The sequence below is a fragment of the Brachyhypopomus gauderio genome, chromosome 3, assembly GCF_052324685.1.
Source record: "Brachyhypopomus gauderio isolate BG-103 chromosome 3, BGAUD_0.2, whole genome shotgun sequence".
Taxonomy (NCBI): domain Eukaryota; kingdom Metazoa; phylum Chordata; class Actinopteri; order Gymnotiformes; family Hypopomidae; genus Brachyhypopomus; species Brachyhypopomus gauderio.
Window position 1 is genome coordinate 33,500,135 of NC_135213.1, and position 16,425 is coordinate 33,516,559.

A 16,425-nucleotide genomic window follows, 5' to 3' on the forward strand; every position below is an offset into this window, starting at 1 on the left:
GGAGAGACCGGGGCGCTTTGCAGCGTCAGCCATCACAACACACAGACGTGCCCGAAGCAAAAGTGACCAGTTACTTCCCACGTATTCTGTCTTAATCTTTGCGAGTCAAAAACACGTTCTTGTCTTTTGGACTGATGTTAAGTGTTGAAGGTTTCTTACCTAAACATGGTCTGAACGTTAACTATTGTTTTAGCGTCGGCCATGTAGTCTTCTTCTGCGCTCATTGTGCTCTCCTTGTCCACTACCACCAGATTATCGGCATAGATAATCCCACACTGCAGCAAATTATCCAAACTACAAAAAAAGTGAAGTAGAGATGATCAGTATTGGTGTGTTTGGGCACTTGTGTGGCTATGAGTGTGTTATCACCAAGGGGCAGACTGGAATCAGTGGCAGACCAGGAACACGTACTTGTCTATGGTGCCGGCCATGTAGTACACCATCGGGAAACAGCAGATGGCCTCTAGGAAATGATTATCCGGCCTGCGGGAGGAGAGAAAGAGCAGCTTGACCAGCGTAATCCGCCCGTGCCCTGTGGCCGCGAGCGTGACCTCTGGCCTTATCAGAGCTCCCGGTGCCACCTTCCGTCGACCAGCGGACAGGTCGGTCCTGCCGTGTCCTGATGTGCGAATACCCGGATGCGCCGGATACCCGGCAGCTGTAGAGCGGGGCTCACTTACGGATTATCCAGCAGCAGCACGATGGGGTTGAGCTCCTTGCGGGGCCGGTAGTAGGCGCGGAGGGGGACGATGAAGTTGTACAGGCCGTTGCCGGCCATCTCTGCCGACACGATGATCAGTTTGTTCTTGAAGCCGTACGCCTTGGCGTCCTCGAAGCTGTTGTGGCGGCAGCCCTGCGTGGAGAAGCAGCGGGAGGTCGGACCCTGCTCGGCAGAACCACACGGACACCTGTAACCGGACTCGCCGGGCTCACCTTGTCCAGCCGCAGGCAGCAGAAGGGAGCTTTCTCCTGCAGGAGGTGGCAGAGAGTGGGAGAGCTCCCGATGTACGGGGAGTTCGGGGGATATCCTTTCACGTAGCTGAGGAAGGGAAAAAAACGCAAGCGCTGAACAAAAACTGCGTACTCACGCAATGTTAACACTGTATTATTACAATGTATTATTATTTGTGCACATCCAACATTAAGCAGCTCAACTCTGTCCTGGAGAGGTTAATGACAAGTGTGCTTTGCTACACTAAATTCTCCAGCAGGATATATGTCGAGGTGCAGGACTGGCCTACTTGATTTGAACCACGTTCTGCTCCTGGCCACCAGAGGGCACTACTGGTACATTACAGAGATTCTCCAGCCCAGTAGAGCGAGAGCTGTAGAATCCAGCCCTTATATCAGGGAGCAGGGCAATAATGAGACAGCTGATTACAGAGTCTAATGGTTGCCCACGGCGAGGTGAACTCGCTGGGGTCCCGCAAGAGCCTTGCATGGAACAGTCTTATCAACAACGTAATGTGTGTGTGTGTGTGTGTGTGTGTGTGTACTGGAGCTAAGCCCACACTGACAGTACTGTGCGGCGTGACTGCAACAGTAATGGTTTCTGTTATGACACCGTTATGCTGCAGAACTCGGCTCGTCTGACTACAGACGTCACGTTATCACGCCGGACCCCGACACGGGCTGGCCAGATCCTTCTCTCGCTCCCCGCCGGAAAACCACCCCTACCAGTCACTTCCATCCAGTGGACGCTTCAGGGCCGTCAAGGCCTCAAGCTGCAGCACTCATTAACCACAGTGGACACTCAGCACGTAAGCTAAGCACAACCTCACTAACCTCTCACTCAAATCCCCTGTAAGCCACAGTCTCTGCACACACAATGTCCACGTAACTCAAATGACTGTACACTGTTAACATAACTGCAATATACTTTTAAATTACTACGATGTTATGGTAGTTAGGAGTAAATGTGCCCTCTTTATTTAATGTATAATCTAGCACTTAATTGCATGTATAACTAATGTTTTATATAGTTTTATATGTCACTGTAAAGTGAAGAACTGGTTTAATATATAATATCTACGGTATGTGCTCATTTTCGCTACGCAAGCACAAGCAGATCTAGCTACACCATTTAGCTCAACCACACTGTCATCTTCTCAGATATGCAAAAAAAGCAACACACACACACACACACACACACACACACATACACACACATACACACTCACACACACACACACACACACACACACACACACACATACACAGTCCAATCAGCAGGCAGGCAGAACACTGAAGGACCAACCCCCCCCCCCCCCCATCCCCCCTGCACTCACTCCGGTGCTGGCACACCCTCTTCATCTGATTGGTTGGTCTCGTCCTCGGAGGGGTCAGCGAGGAGGTCGCAGGGCAGGATGGAGGACGAGTCGGCCAGCTCCAGCACAGGGGCGATGCTCGGCCGCCGGCTGCCTGCTCCGTTCTCCGTGGGCGGGGCCAGCTTGCCGCTGTCCGCCGCCGGCTCCGCGTTCTGCAGGTCGATGGCCACGGTGCCTGTGGTGGGACATGACCCAGGAACGGGTGAGAGCCGGCAGGCCAACTCCAACAGGGCATACGAAGAGGTGATGGGGTGGGCTACGGGGCGAAGCTGGGGACAAACAGCTGAGGTTTTCTTCTGCGATTCGGGGAGGTCGTGTTTCACCGCTAAATACCGTGTGGGTCACTCGTTTTCAGGGGCTTTGGGGAATAAAAGCTGCACGTGGAGAAGCGAGAATGTCAGTGTCGACGAAAATGAAATACATCGTACAAAAGCAGATAAGCAGATGCATGAAATTACATGGTTTACATTTTAAACATGCAAGTCGAAAAGCTATTACCATAATCTCTACCATGTATATAAAATCAACTGGGTACACATTTAAAAACCCAGTTTTTTTTTTTTTGTTGATTAAAATCGGCTCCCAGCGGCCTATGTACTTTCGAGCTGGAAGCTGTATGCTGTCAGCATAACGACCTGTCAGCATAGCAAGCGTCTTTTAAATGTGCTACTCCAAACAAAAGCGGACGGATTTGTGTAAATGTAAACATTTACACTGACATCGGAGACCAGTGGCTCTCAGTGCTTGTTCTGGAAACACCCCTCCCCCACCTCGATGGTCTCTTGGTGCTTCCTCTAACCTAGCACAGATCACCAGTTAATCACCGAGCCCTGAGTCGGATGAGGTATATCACAGCAGGGGAAACGGAGTAACTGTGCATCTGGGAACCGCTGTGATGGACCAATGTCTGATGGTTTTGCCTCGTCTCTAAGGGCGGGGAAAGCCGCATGCACAGACTTACCATAAGAAGTAGACTGATCGACTTTAACGAGTCAAAGTGAAAATAAACAATGAGGAAAAACAAAACAAAACACAACACAGCATCAGTCAAAACGCAACACAGGCCCACGTATCAGACCAATGCGTGCAAATCCAAAACAAACAAATTAAAAAAAGAACCAAGATAAAGTATTTTTTTACACACAGATGTTCCACCAGTCTTTTTCAGTAATTACGCCACTAAGCAGTTCAGCTAAGCGGGGTTTGTTCTGCTCCTACGTGTGTGCAGGTGCCGCTGGATTCGTTATATCTCTGGGCTTAAACATGGCTTAGAAATCAATGTGCATGCATGATAAATTCCGTCTCCACTCTTCTCGCTGGTTTAAACACATCTGTGTAATGATCCTAGTTAGCCAATATTTCAGTGTCAGGACCAAAATATGGCGCGCCATAGATGGCTAACCTGGCTCTATGGCTCTGCACAAACTTGGCGTGTCTGTTAGCAAATTATCGCTTTTAGAGTCAACACAGAGGCAGCAGCAAGCAAACTGATTCCCACCACTTTTATGGAAGAGGTGTCAACACCAACAATCATCTGGTGGACCCCACACGCTGCAGTTAGCAGTGTCCCTTTAAGGCGCGTGGTTGCACCTGGTCTTGAAGTCGTTAAACGCGTCGCCCTTTCCTCCCCCTGCCTCCCGATCATGGTACGCTCCATTTAAGGAGACGTCATTTGACTGGGCGCAGCTATTTGCATGCCACGAGCTCAACCACTCACCCATGCTGGCTATGATACTCTGCACAGGGAGACGAGAGGGGGCGTCATATAGACCCGTGACTGGCAGGCCCTTGCTGTGTTTCTCTTCCTGTTTAAAGATGAAGGCGGAGTTCTCCTCCTTGGTGATGTTGATGTAGTAGCAGGTGTCCGTGGCGGCCATGATGTGGCGGGGGCCGGGATTGAGCAGTATACTCTTGTTATCCTCTCTCTTTATGCCGATGAGGCACACCCCATATCTAAGACAGGTGGAGGCACACAGACGCATCACAGCACTGCATTTGTGGCAAAATACAGGCTGAAGCATTCAGCTATGATAAAGTTGTGCTTTGAGCAGTAAATAACATTATAAATAACGTGTTTTCATTAAATTCAAATTTGGAACCTAATTAATCTTAGCAGCCGCTGCATATGGCCGTGTAATGCATCATTACATTCTGATGAAATGTGTTCACAATGCATTGCCACCATATTGACCAACCCATGTAAAGGGACCCGAAACTCCACAAAAGCTCACTCACTTCTTATGTGCATGGAAGGAGGCGAAGGTGAAGCTCTTCCCATCATACTCCCCGAAGAACTTGCTGTCCACCAGACGGATGTGGTAGACTTCATTACCCGAGCAGCGGCCGTACGTCCTCTGCCACTGTTCCGGAGACATCTGGCCCTCCCTGCAATAGCCAAGACCCGCAAGGCTTCAGACACAGGAGCTGATTGGGTAACACTGCCTGTAGTTGCATACGATAATTACTTTGTCCCTTTTTATTAGAAGTAGGAGATTTTCCTGATGTTGATTGATAGTTGTTTGGAAAACAGCTGGCACTCATTTTCTTTTGTGCTCATGAGCATTATCAACTTTTACCATCCTCGACTGAGGTTTGCCAAAATGACATTTCCCCATCTGAACGGCTCGCTCTGATGCTTCTGGTGAGCGACAAGTCCGCGTTGGAGTGACAAACAAGTGTCAGAAGCTTCGCTGAAGGCGCTTGTCTTCACCCTGCAGGTCTTCACGCCATAATTGCTGTCTTGCTGGAGACCTAGAGGGCTATGAGCTTCCCGAGACTAGGCTCAAAGGATCGTTACTCCTAATCAGAGCTTTTCATCTGCCTAACCACTTCGTAGGATATGACTTACTTTTCCACCAGTCGTGACAGTGGAGGTGGCAGGAGTCTAGATCTAATCATCGCTTTAAGAATTGTACCTCATGCATAAGTAATAGAGGATGACAGCTATCATCTTGCTGTGTGGTGTTAAAGACGTAGTGGACCACAGTAGTTTGATCGAATGGCGAGTGAAGCAAATGTTCTCACACAGTATTGCACGGGAAAAAAAACGTTTGAATCTCGGTCGTGCAATAGTCAAATGCAAGAACTTTTAATTACACTTTTCATTAACTTTTATCTTCTCTTTTATTGAAAAAGCAAGGGATCAAAATGAGAGTGAAAGAAGGAACTGCTGCTCTCAGTCCCAGAGAGAAAGGAAAGAAATGAAATGATGGCAGATGTACTCACTGTCCGCGGGACGTGTGCACCAGCAGAGTCACCAGCGTGGACGTGGCGGGGCACACACAGTTCAGAGCCAGCATGGCGTACTTGAACTCTTCTTCACACACCACATGGTCTAACAAGGAAACAGCACACACAGCTCAGAGCCAGCATGGCGTACTTGAACTCCTCTTCACACACCACATGGTCTAACAAGGAAACAGCACACACAACACTCAGACCCTCCCCACGCTCCCAATGAAGACCTATAATGTTAGTGTGACTAGACCCTGGCACCCTTTACCAAGACTAATTGTTGCTACTAAATACTTTTGTGACAAATTATGCAAGGGATGAAGAAACCTGCTAATAAAGTTATAAATTACGACCTTAAAGAGCAGAAGGACTCACCAGCGAACTTCACATGGAATTTGTTCTCTGGTTTGAGGATCTGGACATAAAGAGGACAGTTTGGTGCAAAGTCCTTCACTGCCCAGGCTCGCAGGATGGTCTGGTGGTCCTGAAAGACGAGGAAAGGACACTTCTGTCTCATGATCTCCATGACAGTAAAGGACACCTCTGTCTTAAGATCTCCATGACAGAAAAGACTGAGACAGAACTTAGAAACAGTGTATGTAATCGGTCACTCAGATCTAAGAAACAGGATTCATGTTGATCACTTCTTGAGTACGAGAATAATTGGTTTATCATGACGATAGTGGTGGTTATGTGGCTGTTACTACTGATGCGGTACTATAGCGTAAAAACTTGGGTTTTTATAGTGTGTGTATGTGGTAATACGTAAGTAAGTATGATTACAGCTGCAGTGCGGTCCACTTCGTTTCTGCTGCTCAGGATGAAGCAGGCCTCTGCGTCGTCCATCCTGCACACATAGACACATAGATCAGACTTGATCAGACATCAGGATTCATCACCCTGAGTAGTCCTTATTCACTATCCATCAGCCTGATCAGACCGTACGATCCATCAGGCCTGATCAGACCTTACTCAACTATCCATCTGTCTGATTTGACTTTACTCAATACCTGTCAGGCTGATTCAGTATCAGACAAGATTAAACTTTCTGTTCTTTTTTTGTCTTTATTACTTCCGCACTGCGATCATTTCTGTGTTTTTGTGCACATTTCTTAATGTGCACATTTCTTAATACATCACAGATTATCCTTTTACTTATTTATGCCTGTGATCCTTTTTGCTATTCTTATGTATGTAAAGAACTTTGAATTATCTTGAAATGCACTACACAATCTTGCCTTGCTTCGTCTCCATTAGACCTTATTCAATATTAACGTGATAACAGGTTGTCCAACAGCTTTCAATTTGATCAGCTTCATTCAACATCAATGTCAACATTAACATCAATATCAACATCAGCATCAACCACAGTCTTATCATCCCCCATTGTCACTTACAGTCCTATGACTACTCAGAGAAATTATTGTCACCATAATGTTGTAAACTACATTACCCAGTGAACCTGGTGTATTTGTAAGACACCCATCAATAGACACTCATCAATCATCCCTCCCAACACCACACGTCTATGGCATCACATCGACCATAACAAAGGGATGAACCCCAAGAATGGTGGTGATTGTATTAGCAAAACTGTAGGAGACATATTTCTCACTTCTCCTCTGAACTCAGGATGTAAAGATATGTTGCTTTAACTGACTGTGTTCTGACTTCCTGAATCGTGCAAAAACTCTTGCCAAAGGCAAAGGCAAAACTGCACATGGAATATCGGACCATTTATAACTTTTAGGAACATTGAATAACTTTAAAGAACTGTCTTTTTTTTTACTGAGATTCCCGTGAACAGACAGAATTGCAAATGCCTCCCGCCTTCACATGAACTTAAGCCTCCAGTCCTTCTGAGACTCCCCAATTATGCATTCAGCACAGAATGACTGGGGTGACTGGGTTTCATGAGGAATACACAAACAAACCAAAATAAAATCGCTTATGAGGAAAACATCAGGCCAGATGCACCATGTGCTTTACAATAGAGACAGAGCTGTTTGTCTCATCCTGCCGTCTGGCGAGTCACAGTATTTAAGAATTACCTTCTGGAAAGCTGCTGGCCTATTAATGCAAAACAGAAGGACAGGGGTCATGACTACTGAGGCCACTGCTCTGACCTCCTCGTAGCTGATATGTTAGCCTCTGCAGATTGTTTCTGGATGCAGCCCAGAGCCTCCATTTACAGCTACCTGTCAGCCAACGAGACACTTCTCATTTTACAGAGGGTAAAAATACCATTTTGATGCAGGTCACACCTAAGGAGCTTACATAAGCACCTTCAGTGAAAACGCAGACTTTATAAACAGCTTGTTTTTTTTTCAGCATAATAAAGCATACACAACCATGAAGTTAACAGGAACATTTATATTTAAAAGGTAGAGATGTGTAGCGGCATAATTGAGTTAGCAGTGCCATCTCACTCAAGCAATTTGACCACTTCATGTCCTGTCACAGATAACGAATGTTTTGTTCCCCTATTTAACTTAACAAACAGACCAAATGATTAGGTCTCAGACCTCCGTGTGAGGTTAATATCGAAGTACATTTGGCAAGCGTTTCGGCACAATACAGAACATCACATCGAGCTACATTTAATGGCCTTTATGTAAAGTGATTCACTGGCTAGATCAGCTCATCAAACTGTAGCTGTAGGGGTTCTGCTCTTGACAGGCAATTCACAGTCCGCGTGTCAAAACCTACAGGCAAAATCTGAAGAAAAGAACTGAGCAGAATATTAAGTGACCCGACTTCAGCTCAAGCACCAGAACGGAAATGAGAATATGAGAATGCTGTCTATAAATTATAATATAGTGACGAAGGTTTTGAAAAGCATCGTCTTCTCCAGAAATCACGTCGATATTAGTCTTACGGTGAATGCGTGCTAACTCTATGTTTACTCAAACAACACAGTCCTGGAAGCTGGAATATGCTGTCGTGTGTATTCTAATTACTAGGGGTGGCCTGCAATAGTCGTTGATTCGACTATATTCGACTATACCCCCTAGTCGACTATGAACGTCATAGTCGAATGTACCATTCTAACTGCATGGGGGTGCCCAAGGATGCAGCTAAGCATTAGTTGTTGCATGAAATGTCTTTGTTTTCATTATATATAACCTTTTGTCAAATAAAATAATCCTAATTTCTGTTAATAAATATTTAAAAATGATGTTTGCGCATTAACAATAGGCATCTTCCTTACTACACATTAATAAATCACACCCTGCTGTTGCACAATCCAAACGAGCGGGGCTGAACACGCTACAGAATACGCGCAGCATCTGCCGAGATTATAATGGCTACTAAAAAACTTAAAGTATTTTGAAAAACAAAGATGAATCAAACAAAGTAAAGTGCAAGTTATGTCATCAACGTCTTTCATTTCGCACGACAACAACCAACATGGCGTACCATTTAAAACACGTAAGGCGAAAAAAAACGTTTGTAGTTTCAGTCGTGTCGTCTCGTCGCGGTGCGTCTCGGTAAGTAGGCCTATAAACATTTTTTGTTGTTGTTTGCTTTTAAACCCCGTTACTTGAACCTTTCCTTGTATTTTTTTGCTGTTGTGTGGCAATTGTTTAATATTTTCAGGCAGGCATATTTTATTTAAAATATTTTTGACATTTTGCACAGTGCCTGTCTGACAGTTCGATATGCGCAATGCGCACTAACGGTTAATGTTCTCTAACGTTTCATTAAAAAATAAATAAGTAAATAAATAAAAGCTGAATAAAGCCAACCTACCATGTTTAGCCTATTCATTTATCTGACTGTTTTAGGTTTTTACTTTGAAGAGGTAAAATGTCCTGAATGAGAACGGGATCCCGTTTAAGGTGCTCTAAATAAAATAATAATAATAAACCCGATTCGACTATTAGTCGACTAAAGGGAAAAGCTGACGAATCAGATTCGACTATGAAAATCCTTAGTTGAATACGTAAGGAATATGTAACTGAGGAGCACAACTACAAACATGGAAGTAGTTTGTGACAAACATCACGCCTCCATTTTGAGGACAGTGGAGTGAATATGTCCAGTGAAGGCCCGAGAAGCAGAGGCACCCACTTTGCCCTCATGAGGTCCTGGTCCTTCAGCGCCGAGCCTTGCAGGTAGATGACCCTCTGAGACCAGAGGGGGATCTGTAGCACTCGCCGTACCTGAATATCCATCTCTGTGGGACAGAGGATGACCACGTAGTAATCCTGCCCAAAAGACACACACACACGCCACTGGGAATTGAGTCAACAAGCATTGCAGTGAGACGGCTGGTTGATGTCTAGAGCAAAACAACAAATCACTTGTCTGGAATATTGGCTGCTAGAAATATCGTAGCTTCCCCAAAAGGTTTATGCTGTTAAACGCAAGTTGTCTAAACCCTACGAAAACAAATCAGCGGAGAAAACATAAGCTGCCGTCATTGCTAACATTAATTCTGCTGCTGTTGCATAAAGCATCACAATCAGATGATGATCTGATCCGATGAGTCTACCTGTAGCCTGGGATGCGCGTAAAACTCATTGAGGAAGTCCATGAGCAGGTCGATCTTCAGAGAGCTGACGCAGAGCACCACGTGTTTCTCGGTCTGAGCACGGTGTCTGCTGTAGTTCCCACCAGACTTCTGCCTCTCCATCCACAGATACGCCAGCTCCTCAAACTGTTACACCACCACACAGGGAAAATCCACGCCATACTCAAGAGACTCTTCTAGCTCTACCACTTTCCACAGCGCAATACAGAAACTGACGTTATGAGACGTTAAAAAAATGGTCTTTGCTTCAAATCTGTGTGAGAGTGATAGATACCTGTAATGGCAGTACCACAAGTGCCACACAGATCATGATGACCACCAGTAGCTGAGAGGGCCAGATTCTCGGGGTGACGTCTCCGTAACCCACAGTGGAGAACGTGACGATGCAGAAATAGAGCGCGTCAAACAGGGAGAGGTTTTTCCCTGCCCGCTCAAGATGTTGAATCCCACAAGCTCTAGATTCGTTTTTTTTTTTTTTTTTGTGAAAAGAGACAAAAAAATGTGACTACTTTAAATGAAGGTTTCGTCCGAGCCTTTGCCATTCTTGAGGTGTCGTTTGACAGGACGACAACTCTGATTTCACTTGTATGTAATAAAGGTAGAAAGTGGACTACACCACAAAGGGTCACAAAGTGAATCTTCTCAATAAAAAACAACATTAGACTGCTGACTAAGCTGTCATGGCTTTGTCACGAACAATATTGTGCTGTCCCCTATTGAACTCCACCAGAATAACATATCGATATTCTCTGCTCTCTTGTACGTCTTTATTTGGCTCGAGTTCTCACTAATGGACAACAAGGTGTGGGATTCTGGGTGGGCACAAGAAGGTGAAGATGAAAGATCTCACCCGGTGAAGACCAGGCAGAGCAGGGTACAGATGAGGATGAGCACCTGGTTGAACATGGCAGAGTTCGTACGCTGGATGGCACGGTGAAGATCATTCTGCGTGGAGAGGAAAGGTCTGGTCACAATTATAATCTATGTTCATCTTTGTTCCTCTATGTTGTTCTATACATCTGCTGTGACACAATCTTCCCAAGGACATAAACATGGAATGACACAGTCATCTGTACAGTGGACTTCTGCATATGGGTCAGGTGATTCTTCTGAAGACATTCAACTTGGATCTTAACTTAAGCAAGATTATTCTATCCTTTTTGAAGCTTTTTTTCTACCTTCTGTAGAATTTTTTATTGATTTAAATAAGTGTTTGACCACCAATTTTGAGTTTATTGAAGTTTGAACAAGTTGAAATGCATGTTTATATGTACCATTTGAAGTTCATTTAACTAAAAAACATTTGGGCAGCCTGAACACATACTTACTCAAGTTAAAACAATAAATCATCTTTACTGTGCAACAAGAGAAAACTAAGCCAAACTGAAAGGATGAAGACTTCTGTCATTGGTCCTTTCCAAACACCAACTATCCAAGCCAGTGTGTCCCAAGAGTCTGCTCTCCTTATCTTGTTTTTCATTTTAAAGTACAATGAATATGCCAGTGATAACAAGGAGATTTACTGGACACCACTCACCAAACTAAAATGCTATTAAAATTAATTTGTCTGCTTTAAATCTAGTCTTGCAGTTCACCGTTCTCCACAACTCGATGTGCGTGTGTGTGAGTGTGTGTAAAGTTCTGTCTGCAAAGTGTCCTTGAGTTTGAGAAAGGTGCTATACAAATGTAAACAATAATAATAATCAACAATAATAATAACTTTGGAACTCAAGATGGGAGAAGCTCCTTGCTGTGGTCTTCTTGGACATTTGACACAACCATCTGTCACGTGACAGGGCGTACACTTCTCAAATTACGCTCACCGGTAACTCTTATTTTTCTCTTGAGAAAAAGATGCTAAATGCCATTTATGCTTCTTCGACAATTCACTCCGGAGATGGAATAATTACAGGATTGTTTGTGCTCCAGACAGTCTCTCCTGAATATTCTGCCATTAGTAAATTAAATCCAGAGGCTGTCAGTTACTCACAATCATATTCTCCAGTGCTGACTTGGCAAGCCAGCAGTTAAGGAACACTGGAACAAAAATGTTCCTCCATGGGGGGCAAAAGATCTGAAAGAGGTGGCAGATGAAGAAGAACATTTAAGAAAGAAACCAGTGGACATAAACGTTCCTGAAGGATTGTGAATTTTATCTCTAGTTGCTCAGTGACCAGCAGACCAGGTTGTGTGTCTTCTGGGTGCAGTATAGAAGATAATAAATGTTTTCACTCTAGACTCTACTGCACCCTTGGATTTAATCCCCACATTGTAACTGTAAAGCTTGACAGATCCCTGTTGAGATTTAGTGGAGTTTCCATTTCTTGAAAACTTTGTAGGGACAAACTGAAGAATCTCAAAATGGCTCTACCTGGAACTTTTATTTAGACTGAGAAACTTTTCCAACAATACAGCGAGACAATAAACAAGGAAAATGATGACCTGTTCAAGTTTGCTTATCACAATCACTGCCAATGAGTTAGTAATCATAAATTTGCAGTCCACTCAAAAATAATTTGTGACTATGCCGTTAGACTTAAAGCTGGCAGCCTAACAGGCTTTAGTTCAACTTATTTGATTGCATCATTTACATAGTTGTCTCACATAATTCATATTTATGACTGGCTCTGAGGCATCAGGAAGTGATCTGACAAATCGCATAGATCTCATTATGAGTGACACTGTAACAACAGCAGTAATCCCTCATGTAACGTCCGAACACTTACTGTAATAATGAATGGCACTGTATTGATCATCTCCAGGATGAAGGATATTTGGAAAATCTGCTCCCAAATGTTCCCCTGAAACCCAGATTACAATAACAATTACTCAAATATTAAATTAATCTGGACCAGGATGGTCTGTTCTGAGCTAATTAGAAAATCTCCACTTTCCATTAGTACAAACCACCCCATCATTAACAAATGCAATAACAATTACATTAGATTGTTATTCTAAGGTCTTAATGTCTGGTTGATTAGAGGCACGATCACATGTGTATGGAGGTGCGCTGGTGTTTAATTGAATCTTAAATAATGGCAAGACCAACTAATAGGGAAATATATTTGAGGAGTATGAGATGGAAGCAGGGACGTGTTATAGAAGCTCCAGAGCTCTAGCAGATACAGAGTTCAGCTGGATCAATACTGAACCATCCCTGGAGAGACCGAGGTCTTACCTTATAGCTGAGATATGACAAGAGCATGGCTTCCAGGAAGCTTATTAAGGCCACAGTCACCTAGGCCATAGGGAAACAGAAATACAGGCGACACAGTTGTATTTTAAATGTCAGACACTGTAGAATTATGGATTTTGGGCTTTGGACAGGAAACAAGAGTTGGGGTATGTTAGGATTTATAGTATATTTAGAGATGCGTATACCTGTATTGCCCATACAGGAGTCCTTCTGTTCACCCAGAATATCAACTCCCTTTAAAACAGAAAAAGACGCACAACACGGTTTTGCAAACCAGAGGCAGATATCCACTTCTGAATCAGAAAAAGTCTGAATCATTTGATTGATTTATTGATTCAGTTTAAATGAGTTCAGGTCTGGATGGAGGTCCATTATCTGCTCACCAGTTGATCTGAGCGGGGTCCGCCGTTTGGTTGGCACATATTTTACTGCAGAGAGCATCGGTGACGTTCACGCAGCGTTTCCTGCACGACAGTGGGAACGGAAACTTTAGTTCGTCCGCGGATGTGCACGCTTACAGCACAACAAACTGGTCGTGCAACAGATTTCTGGTTTCTATGGCAACATGACGGTGCCTCCATGAGATTTTGCCAGCAGTGTGTGCATTTCTCCACATTGCTACAATCCTTCACACCCACCCATTCTCTCACTCTATATCTCTTATACACACACACACACACACACACACACACACACACACACACACACACACACACAGGCTTAAAGGCACACAGAGTGCTGCACCTGTCCTGCAAAATGTAGTGTCTGCTATTAAAAGACATAGGAGAGAAATGAGCTGCTTTATCTCAGGAGGGTTCATGCTCTGCTCAGGCTTAACATGAGCCTATTGGCTCCATGCACACGGTGGTTAGTTTAGCGCAGGGGTCGGCAACCCAAAATGTTGAAAGAGCCATATTGGACCAAAAAAACCAAAAAACAAATGTGTCTGGAGCCGCAAAATTTAAAAGCCTTATATAAGCCTTATAATGAAGGCAACACATGCTGTATGTATCTATATTAGCCTACCATCAAAATGAATAAGTTAGCTACAAATACATAATGAGCATTCATGATTAAATGTTTATTCTCCCTGCAGTGTGTTCTGTAGAGAACGACGCACCACGTGACTGCTCTGTTGTAGGATGCCGCCTCAAGTTTAACTTCATTGCAATATTAATGAATTATGTTTCATTGATTTGATGAAATTAAACAAATTCAATAAATCAGGGTTGCCAACTTTTCAAGATCACTTGGAGTGAGATTTGAACCTGGAGGGGGTGGCGAACATAAATTGTTACCGAGCGGGGTGTATAATGGACACAAATTAAGTATTATATCGCGATCGATCGATATCCAGTGGTTGGCGCCAGAGCGAACTAGTAACTCAATGAATCGTAGATGTGGATCAGAGGTAAATAAACTACATAGGTAAATAAACTAACGAGAAATCGGTTGTGTGGCGTGTGAGCGTGTGAAGACGGTCAAATGCGTGTGTCTCACGCTCAATAGTGAGAGTTGGCAACCCTGATAAATAAATCTGATTTTTGATGTCATTTTTATTTTTACGATTCGACAAAACAACAAAATGGAACGTGCATAACATGCCCCTTAGGCTATTTGGGCACTAAACAACCCGTTTAATGTGACTTCTGTTTTCGGACATCACTGGTCAGCTTCTCAACATCGGGCATGTAAGATGTAACTTTAATCTTGACGCAGGACTGCAAACTCTCATCTGTGAGGCGGGTGCGATATTTTGATTTGATGTAGTTCATGTTTGAAAATATCTGTTCGCACAGATATGTTGATCCAAAGATGGATAATACCCCAAATGCATGTCTTCATGTTCCTATAATTGTCAGGAAGAGCATTCATGTGACAAGTTTCTCGGGTGTTGGGAGGCTTTCAATTTCGCTCCATTTGTGGCTTTGGCCAAGTTGAGCTTTCTGGCGAGTGACGTCTTCAAGCTCGCCGCCGGTGTGTTTACAACAGCCACCTGCCTCATCTCGCCCTGCTAATAGAAACGTGCGTCGCAGGCTACGACACAAATCTTCGTTGAAATTTAGTTTCATTTATTCTACACATTCTTACAGCATTGGAAAACGTTAGGAATGTTGGTGTCATGTTTGTCTCCTACAAAAACTATATTAAAACAAAAAATATATTTCTCTCCCTCATCTTTTTACATTTTCAAACATTTTTGAAAAAGCTCGAGGGAGCCGCTAGGGCAGCGCCAAAGAGCCGCATGCGGCTCTAGAGCCGCGGGTTGCCGACCCCTGGTTTAGCGTGACCTGTCCGGTGGCGTGTGCACCACGCTCCCTTACCGTGCGCACGTCACCTGGGTGGTGGGGTCATCCAGTGACACTCGGAGGATGTACAGTAGACACGTCAGCAGCTTCAGAGAGAGGTTGAACAGGCGTATTCTGAGACCTGCAAGACATTATACATGCTGTAACACCTGATGCCAACCAGCCTTACAGAGATCACGCAGAAAAGCACGACATCCAGAAAAAAGCTCACAGACGTCTCTGCGCCATATCGAGAGAATATATTTGCACATTCAGATTATACACACAATTTGATATGATTTCTGTGCAGTAATGGTTTTGTACTAGGGATGCAAATGATTAATCGACTTTCGATTAATTGTCGATTAAGACGTTACAAAATGTATTAATCATTAGAGAGCGCTCCTGTATTAACTTGAACAGAGCGTAAGAACGAGAGGTGAACACGTGTCGCGAAAGACCAGAGTGGAAAACAAAATGAAGCGGGCGAAAAGACGTGCGGTGTGGGAGCATTTTGAAGCGTGTTCGGGAAACGAGGCAGAAACTTCGTAATCCAGAAAATCCCAAGGAGGGAAACTTTATTTTCCACGCAACTCAAACAATAGCACTGTTCTCTTCCCCTCCCCTGGCGCGCGCAGGCGCCGCTCTCCCAGTGTCACTTAAAGGGCCAAGTGCCTGTCTGTTAGGGAATTCGCTGCGAGGAGTAGTAGTCGCTACAATTTCAACATTGTTAATTTAGGCAAAGAAGTCAAATGTTCTGTGTGTAATGCGGTATTGAAGTACAACAGTTCCACTAGCTCACTCAATTATCATTTGAACACCATGCATGCAGCTGTCCTGCAT

The 16,425-nt window shown here is 44.2% G+C and overlaps 1 protein-coding gene across 18 annotated transcripts in view; it reads right to left on the minus strand.

The window, feature by feature from the left end:
* Positions 1–16,425, minus strand: part of kcnt1b (potassium sodium-activated channel subfamily T member 1b) — a 52,443-nt gene that overhangs the window by 8,762 nt on the left and 27,256 nt on the right. For 13 of the 18 annotated variants that reach the window (XR_013129614.1, XM_076997754.1, XM_076997756.1 and 10 more), the window contains 21 exons: positions 15,619–15,724; positions 13,678–13,758; positions 13,480–13,528; positions 13,277–13,336; positions 12,825–12,899; positions 12,089–12,172; positions 10,949–11,043; positions 10,373–10,553; positions 10,060–10,224; positions 9,636–9,772; positions 6,345–6,408; positions 5,937–6,045; positions 5,553–5,661; positions 4,563–4,712; positions 4,045–4,280; positions 3,289–3,309; positions 2,289–2,502; positions 934–1,039; positions 681–853; positions 412–483; positions 160–294 (listed from right to left, as the gene is read on the minus strand). Coding sequence is in view for 17 of the 18 variants with exons in the window: in XM_076997754.1 (XP_076853869.1) it covers positions 160–294; positions 412–483; positions 681–853; positions 934–1,039; positions 2,289–2,502; positions 3,289–3,309; positions 4,045–4,280; positions 4,563–4,712; positions 5,553–5,661; positions 5,937–6,045; positions 6,345–6,408; positions 9,636–9,772; positions 10,060–10,224; positions 10,373–10,553; positions 10,949–11,043; positions 12,089–12,172; positions 12,825–12,899; positions 13,277–13,336; positions 13,480–13,528; positions 13,678–13,758; positions 15,619–15,724 (2,422 nt within the window). In the remaining variant the exon portion in view is untranslated. The remainder of the gene's footprint in view (positions 1–159; positions 295–411; positions 484–680; positions 854–933; positions 1,040–2,288; positions 2,503–3,288; positions 3,310–4,044; positions 4,281–4,562; positions 4,713–5,552; positions 5,662–5,936; positions 6,046–6,344; positions 6,409–9,635; positions 9,773–10,059; positions 10,225–10,372; positions 10,554–10,948; positions 11,044–12,088; positions 12,173–12,824; positions 12,900–13,276; positions 13,337–13,479; positions 13,529–13,677; positions 13,759–15,618; positions 15,725–16,425) is intronic. The other 5 variants (XM_076997755.1, XM_076997758.1, XM_076997763.1 and 2 more) reach the window with 1 other exon arrangement.